General features: G+C 41.6%; 1 protein-coding gene across 1 annotated transcript in view; it reads right to left on the bottom strand.

Moving 5' to 3' along the window:
• PPP1R12A (protein phosphatase 1 regulatory subunit 12A) overlaps window positions 1–13,988 on the bottom strand; it is a 187,223-nt gene that overhangs the window by 117,091 nt on the left and 56,144 nt on the right. The window contains exon 2 of the mRNA XM_019543931.1: window positions 13,626–13,756. Within this exon, the coding sequence (XP_019399476.1) occupies window positions 13,626–13,756 (131 nt within the window). The remainder of the gene's footprint in view (window positions 1–13,625; window positions 13,757–13,988) is intronic.

Here is a 13,988-nt window from a genome sequence, read left to right as displayed (position 1 = left end):
TTTTATTCCTTTATACTGCAGGAATTGTGGCACTGGCTTTAACAAGATATGGGAACACAGGTGGCTCTACCCTTGCTAGTTGGTATGGTAATTTTTCTAATCTAATCTTTTCTAACTTAATGCTTTCAAAGATAGAAAGGTGTTAGTTCTCAGAGGACAGATGAGAGAGATTGGGAGTTTCTGGATTAGTGTATTTCTGAAAGCTGTCAATCCTCAAAACGTGCTAAGAAAGCTTTCAGAAATGAAACTCCGCTTTTAAAGTCACATACCCTCATAATATGCATTTTCAAACATTTGAACACTCTTTGCTAGAGACCACATATAATAAGTTTGAGATGAAAAATATACTTTGCTTGGCAGCTCCTAAAGCTCTACCCACAACCCCATTTCAACAATTTAAGATTATTTTTAGTACTCTAAGTTACCAGGTTTGCAAATCACTGCATGTAAACAGTAATAAGATTTATGAAAACATTGAGCTTACTTTTTTTAAAGAAACAATGAATAAAATAATCAAATCTCTATATCTAGCATAGATTTTCCAGTGAGCTCTTTCATACTGCCCAAGATTTTCAACCTCATTTAGAAGAATCAGAATGATTGTTCCTGCCTATCTACCCAGGAAAGACCTCTTGAAAAGTATATTTCTTTCAAGAAAAACTCTAGCTACCTATTGAAGAAGTATTTAGTAAAGACCACAACATGTGAAACCATCAAGATACTGGCCAAACTCTTCTTTTTCATGTATGTCATCCTTATTGTATCCCTGCTCTATATAACACTGTCTGCACTTTAAATACTAACACACTTCTGTAATACCACATCTCTATTGCATCCACCAAACTCATCATTATGCATCAGCAAATGCACCATACAAATCCATTTTGGCAAAATCTGGGCAGCTTTTTAAATTAACTCAGAAAGCGATAGTAAGGATATACACTTAGAAAGCCCCACCTGCATTTTAAATGATGCACTATGAGATACCTTACTTGAGACGGAGCTGACAGACAAGAGAACTGGCCGCACATGTTATATGATTATCGGCAGAAGGTCTAGCACATACTGCAAAACAGTATAAAACTTGTCACAATGTAATAACTATGCAATGACTTGAAGGAAACAGTAATGGAGATGCACTATTAGGATGCAGTTACTAATTTCATATTAAACACCTAAAAGGTATACAAAACACTATAATGCTTGGTTCCAAAATGATACCTTTTATTAGACCAACTGGGAAATCACAAGAGAGTTGTCCTTTTCTGCAAGCTTTTTTTTTTTTTTTTGGCAGAAAAAGGACAACTCTCTTGCGATTTCCCAGTTGGTCTAATAAAAGGTATCATTTTGGAACCAAGAATTCTACTGTTTTGTATGCCTTCTGGTCTCAGACCAACACAGCTACCAAGTACACAAACCTTGCATTTGGACAGAGACCACGTTACTAACCCAGAGACCCAAGTTACAGTATGGATAAGCCAAAAATATTAGGCACTTTAAAGCAAGGACCCCATCACCTTTCTTGCCTCTAAAATATACTGAATTTTATCATTTCTAATTCTGAATAAGGTAATAGATGTGCAGTGTGGATGTAATTGAAACTAATGCCCCTACAATCTTAAAAATAAAGCTTCAATTTAGAATGAACAGGTAGGGCCCTTAGAAGTGCCAGTGTGGCCTACTTACCAAGTATTGGCTCAATCCAAACCCTGCTTGCTGGTGTGTAGCACTGCTCTCCAGTACTTCCAGTCATACCTAGAAAATAGGAGTCAATCGGTGGTGATAGACAGTTGTGTATCATCACCAAGGGGTCTGAAGTACGGTGTTCCTTAAAAATCTATCCTGCTTCCCATGCTATTCAGCCTATCTACAGTACAAAGCTCCTTCGCTACTGCATCATCTGTATCAATCTAGCTGTGCATCTTTAGTAAAGTCAGCAACACTTCCAAGCAGCAGGCCAAAAAAGGAGGCAGGCAGGTTGCTGACTTGTGTCCTAAAACAACAGTTCAGTAACACTGCATACCATATGCAAAGCAGACACACCTATTAAAATAGTCCTCCTCCTGCTTAAAAAAAAAAAAAAAAAAGAAAAAGAGAGATACTAATAAACTGGCAGAATTTTTGACACGCACATTGAAGCTACCTTTCTCACCCTGAAGTTTTCCACTGAGATCATCACTCCATGAACAAAACAGCTATGTGTTTAGCTAGATCAGTTAGGCTGACCATTAGGTAAAACGGACACTGCGCCCAACAAATACAGACATGAAGGATTTGAGATCAACGCTTTCCTCTCACTTGAAAACCTACTGAAAGCCAAATCTCTAGTAAATAAGTGACAACCTCATTCTGGCTAATACTGTACAATTTTCAAGAAATGTTTAAGTGCAGCCTCAAATAGGATGCACTGGAATACCCCAATCTGGGGGAAAATACAAAGATAGTAGTTTGAAACAACTTCACAAACTTTACCATATCCACTCTATCATCTCTACAACCTGAAGCAACCAAGGGCACAAGACCTGAACAGTACAAACTAGATAAAAGCATGACAGATTCCCTCAAAGGGATAGTTGGTGCTTCTGCTACTTATCTTTTCTTAACTTATCAATAGAATCTTATGAGAGTGCTTCCACTACTTGGCAGTCAATCAAACTGTAAATCCAGATTGCACACTAAGGAAGCTGATCATCTGCACAGATCAACATGATAAAAAAGCTCAGGATCAGCAGCAACCCAAGTAATTTGGTGAGTGTTCCATCTTTCTGAGGAAGTTCATACATATATCAATCAACAGCTATGACAGCCAGTGTGTCTCAAAACACGAACTGTCAACCAATACGAATCGCAACTCCCTTAAAGAAGCATCTCAAAATACAATTCAGTTTTATCCTTGCAAGAGTCTACAGAAGAGGTTAAACCACGTCAAGAGCAGAAACTGGATAAAGTTTCTCTCAGTGCTATATTTCAATCATTTTTCGTCAAAAGAAAAAATCACAAGCAGTGATATTTCTGTGGTGCTCTCTACTCCATGCTCTAACCCCAAATCTATCCCCCAGTGGTCAAGGATCCTACATAGTGCACGGCTGCCTTATGAACAGATTAGGTTATAGTCTTTCTTAAACAAAATGAGAGAGACTAGAAATGGGTGAACTGTCACCATTATCCATTTCCTTCGAATGACCTTTTCACAGCTAGGTCTCAAGGCTTGTACTACACAATTAGGATGTCAAAAACCAGACAAATCAATCATTTCCTCTCTGATGCTTGGTGTTGCTTTGACTTTAAAAATCTCTTCCCTCTGGTCATTTCTTCAATTGATCTTCCTTCAAGTCCTCTCATTCTATGTCCTCCAGAAGCTATTCTTTTCTCTTCTCATTTTATACTTTCTATTGTGATCTCTGCTCAACTACCATATTACTCTGATGAAACATTCATCACGAAACTTCTCCATTCAATGCAGCCTACCAGATATTTTATGCCACACCATAAATTTGAACATACCTTTCATAAAACTGAATTTCTGATCATCCTTGTATGACCTACATTCTCTTTTCTGTTACTATGAACAGTCTTTTCCCCCCCGTCACTCAGACTTGTAACTGAAAATCAGGCTAAAGGATCTGGAAACAAGCTATAATTTTTTTGATTAATGTTCCATTCATCTGTTGCCCACATTATGATTATGAAGAGTTAACTCAAAAAGAGGTTAGACAGGGTAGCAAGTAAGCAGATAAAAGTTTTAGATAGCTAAATCAACTATATTTGAACACCAGTGCAGAAAATGCATCTGCTTTGACTTCTATTTCCAAAACAGAGACAGCAAGTCAAACCAGTTTGATCAGAGGCAGGGACAGAGGCAGCATGGAGTTTTATTAAAAAAAAAAAAGAGACTTGCTTCCTAAAAGGTGGAGACTGCTGAAAATCAGACTGATGAGCAAGAAAGATATAAATATCTAAAATTGGCTTTTAGGGTGACGAAAAACTGCTCTTGCAATTAGTCTCTTGGCTCTGAAAAGGCTATTTGGGTCACTACAGTCACTACTCTCCAAGGCTCTGAACAGGAAGATTTGTAGGACCTGAATTCAGTCATGACTGAGTAAGTGTGAGAACCCAGTATAAACAGAAGAATCATTAAACTGCAGTTCAGAATAGGTGATGGCAAGAAAGAAGCAATCAGACACATCTAATGATATAGATCTACTGCAACTTACCCAACACAGAAGCTACACCCTTTTAGTACTACCAAATTTAACATTTCTTTCATATCCTTTTCTAAGGTCCAGTCTTTCTTTTCTGTCCATAGAGCTAAGCAACATTCAGAGACTAACCTCCATCTCCTTATCTCTCATCTATGATGTCCATACAACCTCATCACTCTCCAGTTTCCCTAGTATCCAATGTGGCAAGAGGAACCTGTCTGTACAACTTACAAGTTCTGCTTGACACTATGAAATCATCAGTAAGAAAACTGCCTTACCACTGAACACCATTGTGCCGTATAGTTATGCAAGGATTTGAAGTGGTAATTTTGGCAATACTGAGGATAACCTACCTGCAAATGCAGGAGACAGGACCTGATGGTCCAGGAGGCCCCTTCCAGGCCTATGTTTCTCATATTCAAGTGTACGGCTACACTGAGAAAAAGTCAACCTTAGCCACCCACTGACTCAATTTTTCCCATGACTAGTTCCAGTTTTCTTCCTCATCATCAAGCTGACAGCTGATGGATAGCTGATGACTGTTTCAAAAACAAACACTGAAATATTTGATTTTATAGCAGTCTTCACATACACTATGTCACCTGAGGCTCTGCTCTGTATATTAAGTTCGTGCTATAATGCCCTTTGCGTACTACCATAGTTTTAGGTGTTTTATATGCTTCTTCAATTAATCATTCTTCCCCCCCCCCCCGTGGCATTTAACTGTTAAATATAATCTTGTTAACTCAAGCAATGAATTAACATTTTTATTTTTGGAAATGGTTTTAATGATTACCATATTTAACCAAATCCAAGTCAACTTTGAATTAAAGACAACCCTCCTCCCCTCATAATTAGACTCTATATGTGGGAAATTATAAATGTATTATGATTTTCCATGTAGGGAATCTAATTAATTGAAGATCATCTTGAATCCCTTCACCCCCCACTGCTGTTGCGGGAAAACTACTGATGGGGTGGGGGAGGAAGAAATCAAACTGTTGCCTCTTGTTCTCCTGTGCTTGTACCCTTCTCCCCTATGCCTGTCCCTGGCACCATGTGCCCCCTTACCACCTACAACACCATGCATTGGCCTGGCTTCCCACTCCCTGCCTTCCCTACCCCTAGTTCCCTTCTGCAGCCTGGCCCCAAACCCCTTGGCCCCTTCTGTTTGCCCTGCCCTCCAACCCCTGCCCCCCACAGACTTACTTGTATCCAGCTGCTGGGTCTGCTCCCACCACCCTACCCAGCCAAGTGCACAAGGCACAACCCCTGCCTCCAATCACCCCAATCAGCTCCTTGCAGACCGGAAGGCTGCCAACCTGCAAGAAGAAACCCACAGTTTTCTTCTCCAAAGAGGAAGATCCACATTTTTCTGCAGCAGAAAGAAAACCTGCATCCCTTGTAAACTTGCATGCTACTAGGGCAAGTTAGGAAATGCAAGACATATCGTAACCCTACCTCTATTCCTGTGCCTGCCTCAACACCCCTACTCCCCACTGTAGCCTGCTTCACCCCACACTTCCTCATTCCCTGAACATACCCCCTTAACCTTCAGCTACAGCTCTGCTCCTTTACAGCAGTCAGAAACAGTAGTGGCCCCCACTTAGCTGGGCCAGGGAGAAGCAGCATCAGCTCCCAGCCAGGCCTGGTTGGGACTGGAGGACCCAGGACAGATGGTAAGGTGAGGAGGCAGCTGAGGGAGGGGAGCACGGGATGGAATTGGGGGGAAGGAGGCAGGCAAGCAGAGGCACAGCGGGGGCAAGGATCGCTCATTTCCCTGGACAACATCTGTCCAAACTTCCTTGGACATTTTTTTTTAAAAAGCAGACAAGACTCCAGAAAAACCTGCAGCCAAGACCCCTGAGAAGACTCCAGCCAAGAGCCTTTCAAAAAGTCTAGCAAAGTCACCTCAAAGAAGTCCTTCCAAATCAATGATTGCTATTTACAATATAAATACATTAAGGTAGCTATATTACTCATCTATAATTGATCAAGTACAAAATTCTGGGGTATTTTTGGTGAAAACAGGGTATCTGGACTTGGTTCAGGAACCAATCCCCCATTTATAACATTGTTTCTTATGAGAAAGTTGGTTCCGAGTTACAACGTTTTGACTTAAGACATGGTTTTCACGAACCAATTGTGTCGTAAGTCTGGGGACTGCCTGTACTAGAATCCCTCAGCTCCCTCCCCCTTCCTGACTGGAAGCAAAAAACCTCATCTTGGATTCAACTAAATATGGTACATACATACCTTCTACACAGATGGGTACAGGAGAGCACTTTATTATTAAAACGAATAATCTAATTTCTGTATTTCATCATACAAATTTAATCTATGCACTGACAACTATGCATGGTACTAGATCAGTCCATGAGAAAGCATATTTTTATCACAAACACTAATTTTTGCAACATCAAAGAACCTACTGCCATTTTGCAAAGTTTGGTTTACATCAGTCCCAGTGCTATATAAAGCATAGAAAAATAAATAGATTAAATGTTTTAAAAACTGGTCTTATTAAATGCCATCTTGTGCTATTTTGCCCTCTCTCTGGATTTCAATTTAAGATACACAAGGAGAAAGAATCTGCTGGCTGCAGAAGCCTCTCTAGACTTTAAATGATGTCTTGCTGAAACCCTCATCACATTCTACTTACAAAGATTTGTTAATACCCACACAGACAGTTTTACAGGATTCATTAGTGCTTTATTAAAATGTAAATTTAAAGTTAATGAATTACTTGAAAAGGTACATGAAGTTTCTTGCTTACAATTATAAGTCACCACATACAGGACACTTGAGAAAATTAAAAAAATGAAATGCTAAGCAAAGTACCTGTGGATACTTTCTATTCCTCTCTGTTCCATCCATCCACTGCTTACCACCACACACCTTAAACTTAATTCTATCACTAAAAGGTACACAATTTCTAATATGGCCTTCCTTGACACTAAGTTACAACCAATAAGGCAAAATAGTGAAATGTTAGGATAGTTTTATAAAACAGGAACATGCAGAAGAAACAACAGAAGACCATCATGTTTCTTCCTGTTTTCTATCATGCAAGACCCTTTTCAGTTCTCCAATTCCAGCTTTCCATAACAAGTTGTGTATACTTAGACACCTTTTAAGAATTCCCATTTTAAATACATACTTGGGATGACTTTAATTCACGCTGTAGCCATGAATTATGAAACAGTATTACTTTTTAGGCTGTTACCTTAAAACATACAGTTATTTAATGAATGCCTGGACAACTAAGCCAAGCTAAACATCCAAGGACTTAAAAAGCTGTAGAATTTCCTAGCTGGAGGTCTTAACTGGCACATGGAAGCCTCTTTTTACTAATTCACCTTTCATGGCATTTTCAGACTGTGTGGACCAGTGGAAGAGATGGAGAATACAACCAATGCTTCTCTCCCAAACTAAGGAACCAAGTACCACTCATCTTAGAAGTTGGTACTACACACTGAAAGGTTTGAAGGTCAAGAGGTACATTTTATGCCCACATCAATCCGTATGTCAAAACTATCATGTGTCACAAGCCTATGAAGGCTGTTCAAATGTCTGCGTAGTAAGTTTTAAAGTGTATTACAGAAGCTTTGTAACAGTTCTGAGCTCTGCTTGCCAGCAATTTCCCTGCCAGTTTCCTCCTACCCCCACATACCAAATGTAACAGCTACATGGAAATGGAAGAGCACAAGAAACTGGCAGGGGAGCTCCCATGACAAGTGTAGCTCTGATCCTGAGCCAGCCCTTGGTTTTAGCAGATTTTGTGGCTCACCACCTCTTCAGTAAGAAACCATGGGAAAGTTCATTGGCCAGAACTGCCACCAGCTGCCATTCCAAGCCAGGGAGAAACAAGAAAGAATAGATGTGGGAATTATAGGCATTTGTACACAGATGTGACATTTAAATGCTTATATAACAGAAAACCTAGAAAATGTGAACCCATTAAAAGTTCTCTTGCAAAACAGTATGTTGCTATCTTTAACAAGATTTAATAAAAAAACCAACAGCACAAGCTGTTTCACACTAAATGCAAGATTTACATCGTAAAGAAGTGACAAAGATGAAATACTGACCTTGACACACTAGTCTGGATATACAGGTCTTAAATCATCACTACAAAAAACAGAGCCATTGTATTTCTCAACTCTTTCTTATGACCATTTAAAATTACTCCTAAATTCACTCTTTCCAAAACTGTAACTCACTTCTCAGAAACAACCACCACCACCAAATTTAATGCTAGTAACAAAGCATAAAAGGATCCAATCTAGGATTCTCCCAGGACGTTTGTAATCTCACTGGAGCAGGTAGAAGGTCCACAATCAAGAGCCAATGTAGACTGTAGCAGAATAGGACCAAATTCCAAATATCTGCAGAGGCATTATTTTATTCTTATTCCCCATAAGCCACAATTGTACCTTGTTGCTGAAAATACTTGACAAAGGCAAATTACTCAAGAGATGAATTTTTCCCTCTCATTGTAAAGTCTTGGAACTCAGCTCAAGGGGCTCAACGGACACTCAGTCACTCAGGTGCATAGATTCATTGATGTAGGGTCAGAAGGGACCTTGTAGATTTTCTAGTCCAACCCCCTGCTGTGGGCAGGAGAGAAAACTGGGCTTAAGTGACCCCAGCTAGGTAAATACTGGGCCTCCTCTTAAAGGCCCCCAGGGTAGGAGCCAGCACCACTTCCCCCGGAAATTGGTTCCAGATCCTAGCCATCCTGACTGTTGTAGTGTCTTCTAATGTCCAGTCTAAACCTACTCTCTAACAACTTATGGCCATTATTCCTTGTTACTCCGGGAGGTGCTCAGGGGAACAAGGTCTCTCCCAAACCCCGCTGGTCCCCTCTAGTAAGTTTATAGATGGCCACCAGGTCCCCCCTCAGCCTTCTCTTGCAAAGGCTGAACAGGTTAAGGTCCCATAGCTTCTCTTCATAGGGTCTGTCCTGCTGTCCCCGGATCATGCGAGTGGCCCTCCTTTGGACCCTCTCAATGCTGTCCACATCCCTCCTGAAGTGCAGCACCCAGAACCGGACACAGTACTCCAGCTGCGGCCTGACCAGTGTCTCACAGAGGAGGAGGATCACCTCCTTGGCCCTGCTTTTGATGCATCCGTGGATTCACGACAAGGTACAGTTAACCCTACTGATCAATAATGACTCCAAGAGCTCTTTCTGCCACCATGCTTTCGAGAAGGGAGTTCCCCAGACTATAGGTATGCTGCTGGTTCCTACTGCCTAGGTGCAGCAACCTGCACTTGTCAGTATTGAATCCCATCCTATTTTCATTTGCCCACCCCTGTAACTTGTGCAGGTCCTGCTGCAATCTGTCCTTCCCTTCTAGCGTGCCCACCACACCCCAAATCTTGGTGTCGCCTGCGAATTTAAACAGGCTGCTCTTCGCCCCATCATCCAAGTTGCTAATAAAGAAATTGAACTGTGTGGGACCAAGGATCGAGCCCTGGGGGACCCCACTGCCCACTTCCCTCCAGGTTGAATATGACCCATCCACCACTACTCTGAGTATGACCCCTCAGCCAATTTGCAATCCATCTGACTGTGAAGGCAGCAATGCTAGAGTCACCTAGCTTTTTAATGAGAATGGGGTGGGAGACGGTGTCAAAGGCCTTCCTGAAGTCCAGAAAGACTACATCCACTGCGATACCTGCGTTCAGTGATTCTGTGACCTGATCGTAGAAGGCAATCAGGTTGGTCCAACAGGACCTGCCCTTAATGAAACCACGCTGGTTGCCCTTGAGCATCATCCCCGCTGCTGACCCATCACAGATAATCCTTGATAATCTTCTCAAAGAGCTTCCCCAGGATTGAAGTAAGACTAATGGGACTATAGTTGCCCAGGTCCTCCCTCTTCCCTTTTTTAAAGATGGGAACCACATGGGCCTTCTTCCAGTTGTCCAGCACCTGGCCAGAGCACCACAAGTAAAGCCATGCCAGGGACCCCGCAATAACCCCTGCCAATTCCCTCAACACCCTGGGGTGGAGAGCATCTGGACCCAATTTAAACACATCCAGCCCCTGCAGAAGTTCTCTAACCCGGTCCTCCCTGACCCTAGGCTTGGCCGAGTTTCTCCCAAGTCCATCCTGAATCTCGGTAGGGGAGTCCCAGTCCCTGCACAAGAAAAGAGGCAAAAAAATTGTTAAAGAGGTCTGCTTTCTCCTCTGGTGCAACCACCAGATTGCCAAAAATATCCTGCAGGGGCCCCACATTATCTGGGGCCTTCTCCATTCTCCCTACGTATTTAAAAAAGGACTTTTTGTTATCCTTGATCCTAGTCCTAGCTCTGTATCTGCCTTAGCCTTCCTAACATGTCTCTAAGATGTCTTTCTACCTGCTGCACAAAGAGTTTGAAACCAACTTCAGCAGCTCATCTTTACCCCTCATGGGATGAAATCACAAAGACCAAAGTGCAATTGGAGTTGCAGCTAGTAAGGATGTGAAGAGTAACAAGAAGGGCTTCTACAAGTATGTTAGCAACAAGAGGTCAATCAGGAAAAGTGTAGGTCCCATACTAAATGGGGGAAGCAGCCTAGTGGCAGATGATGCACAAGAGCCTGAAGTATTCAATGCCTTTTTCACCTCAGTCTTCACAGGCAAGGTCAGCTCCTAGACTATTGTACCTGGCAGCGCAGTTTGGGGAGGAGGTAACCAGCCAACAGTAGCAAAAGAACAGGTTAAGGACTATTTAGAAAAGTTGGATGTGTACAAGTCCATGGAGCCAGATGCAATGCACCTAAGTGTGCTGAGGGACTTAGCTAATACGATTGCAGAGCTGCTGGCCATCATCTTTGAAAATTCCCTGACGATTAGAAAAGGGCAAATAGTGCCCATTTTGAAGAAAGGGAAAAAGAAGGAGGATCCAGGGAACTACAAACAGGTCAGCCTCCCTTCAGTCCCTGGAAAAAGTCATTGAGCAGCTCCTCAAGGAATCCATTTCCAAGCATTTGAAGGAGAAGGTGACTAGTAACAGTCAGCATGGATTCATCAAGAGCAAGTCATGTATGACCAACCTGATTGCCTCCTATGATGAAATGACTGTCTCTGTGGACACAGGAAAAGCAGTAGACATGATATACCTTGACTTCAGCATGGCTTTTGATACGGGTCTCCCACAACATTCTTACAAGTAAGCTAAGGAAGTATGGACTGGATAAATGGACCATAAGGTGGATAGAAAACTGACTAGACTGTCGAGCTCAGCGTATAGTGACCAATGGCTCAAAGTCTAGTTGGCAGCTGGTACCAAGTGGAGTGCCCCAGAGGTTGGTCCTGGGGCCAGTTTTGTTCAGTATCTTCACCAACAACCTGGAAGATGGGATAGACTACAAGTTTGCAGATGACACCAAGCTGGGGGGAGCAGCAGATACACTGGGGGGTAGGAGTGGACCAAAAAATAATCTAATAAAGTTCAATAAGTAGAAGTGCAAAGTGCTGCACTTAAGACAAAACACCTCCATGTACACCACAGTGCAGGCTGGGGATCCATTGCCTAAGGACCAGCTCTGCACAGAGACCTAGGGGTTACAGTGGAAAATAAGCTGAATATGTGCCAACAGTGTGTGTCACCAGCAGATCAAAAGAAGTGATTATTCCCTTCTATTCAGCACTGGTGAGTCCGCATCTGGAATATTGTGTTCAGTTTTGCCCCCATCCCTTTCCCTCCCACTACAGAAAGGATGTGGACAAGTTGGAGAGAGTCCAGCGGGTACAACAAAAATGGTCAGAGGTCTTAGGACAAGAAGAGGCTGAGGGAATGGGGCTTATTTAGTCTAGGAAAGAGAAGACTGAGGGGATGATGTAATAATAGCCTTCAGACTATCTGAAGGGAAATTCCAAAGAGGATGGAATTAAACTGGTTCTCAGTGGTGGCAGATCACAGATCAAGGAGCGATAGTCTTAAGTTGCAGTAAGGGAAATTTAGGTTGGATATTAGGAAAAAAAAACTTTCACTAGGAGGGTAATGAAGCACTGGAACAGGTTACCCAGAGAGGTTGTGAAAACTCTACCCTTGGAGGTTTTTAAGACCCAGGTAGACAAAGCCTTGGCTGAGATGATCTAGTTGGAGATGGGCCTGGTTTAAGCAAGGGGTTGGACCAGACCTCCTGAGGCCCTTTCCAACCCTAATTTTCTATTATTCTATAATTTACTATTTCTCTAATCAATCCAGCTAGCCAAGCACTAGATTTCCTCTTCCCTGGCTAAAAGTTGACTTCTACTTGCTCTCAAACCCAGTTACCTAGCTCATAGGGAAATACACATGAGATCTCTCTTCACAGGTGAAAAGCTATAGAGCAAGACTGTTACATACAAATCATGACAAGATAGAGAGGAAGAAATAAAATGTAAGGTGGCCAACTCAAGGGAAGTGGTGAATTTGACAGAAAATTACTCAAGATTTACAAGATTTGTTTTAAAGAGAACAATCTGTCTCTCTTTTTTTTAAAGCACAAAGCCTTAAAGAACCAGCCTATATCAAATTAGAAAGATGAATCAAGAATTTTCATATAAAATTACCACCAAACTGGGGAGGAATGCAAGGCATTTGTTTTTTTCCCCAAACTCAAGAGACAGGACTCCAAAAAAGAATCTCTCTAATGATTCAAATTCATGGTAATTTCTCCAAGATCATCTTGTACCCTTTTTCATAGCAGTCACCACTGGGGTAGTTAGCTACCATGCTGTATTCCACCCAGGTTTAATAATAGCTGTGATGACACTCTGTACTACAAATCTAACAGAAAGGGACATGGAAAAAAACCCGAACTGCTATCCTCTTTGTAGGAAAAGGAGCATGCTAACCAACAGTTAGATATTTAAAAGAAGCTTATGTACGAAAAACCTACAAGGCAATTCAGTCTGAAAGGAAAGTTTCTCTACTATGGACTTAACTGTCCTCCAACTTAGATCAGTTCACTATAAGATGCCACTTCTATTTCATTATCCAAAGAGCAAAGGGGAAGCAGTACTCTACTGATAAAAATCAACATTGCAAATTTGACCAGATAGGGAATCTAGAGTTGCCAGGTCCTAACCCTGGATATAGCTTCAGCCCACAATCAGGGTACACTTGAAAAAGGTATTATATACATCTCTTTTTCCCCGTACCACATATCCCAACCATGGTCTGAGGAAAAAGAAGAAATGGCATCACCTAACTGGCAAAGCAGTCAAGAAGATTCCCCCCCCACCGCACGCACGCACGCGCACGCACAGTAGTACATAAGTACAAGACATAATGCATAAATTATTACTGCAGTTTGCTTGAGGAGTCTACCTTAAAAAAAATAAAAGACTATTTATGAAAGCCATGTGCTCCTGGTGGCCTAATGACAGTTTATCAGCAAAATATACATACATTTTTAAAGATAGGAGGAAAAGGTCTTACTCTGCTATATCAAGATATCCACAGGAAGCAGCTGCATGTAGAGGTATCCAGCCTTCATTATCTGGTTGATTAATATTTGCTCCATTTTCCACAAGAAATTTCACCATATCTACGTTATCATCTATGCAAGCCTACAAATAAAAGAAACACGAGTTATGAAGTCACATTTTCTTCAATTTAATCTTTCTTGGAAACATGTTCAGAAAAAAGTACCAAAGTTTTTAACTGGGGGAATCTTTAGAAGTTGTAGATTCCTTGTCAAGAAAAATCCCTGAAAGCCATACAACAGAAACAGTGAATACTGTTTAGCAAAGCTAATACCACCTTCTCATAGATTCACAGATGCTTGCATTGGAAGGGACC

The sequence above is a fragment of the Crocodylus porosus genome, unplaced genomic scaffold (genome assembly GCF_001723895.1).
Source record: "Crocodylus porosus isolate Cpor-Errol unplaced genomic scaffold, CroPor_comp1, whole genome shotgun sequence".
Lineage (NCBI taxonomy): Eukaryota > Metazoa > Chordata > Crocodylia > Crocodylidae > Crocodylus > Crocodylus porosus.
Note: the sequence above shows the minus strand (reverse complement) of the source record. Positions and strands in the feature narration are given on the sequence as shown.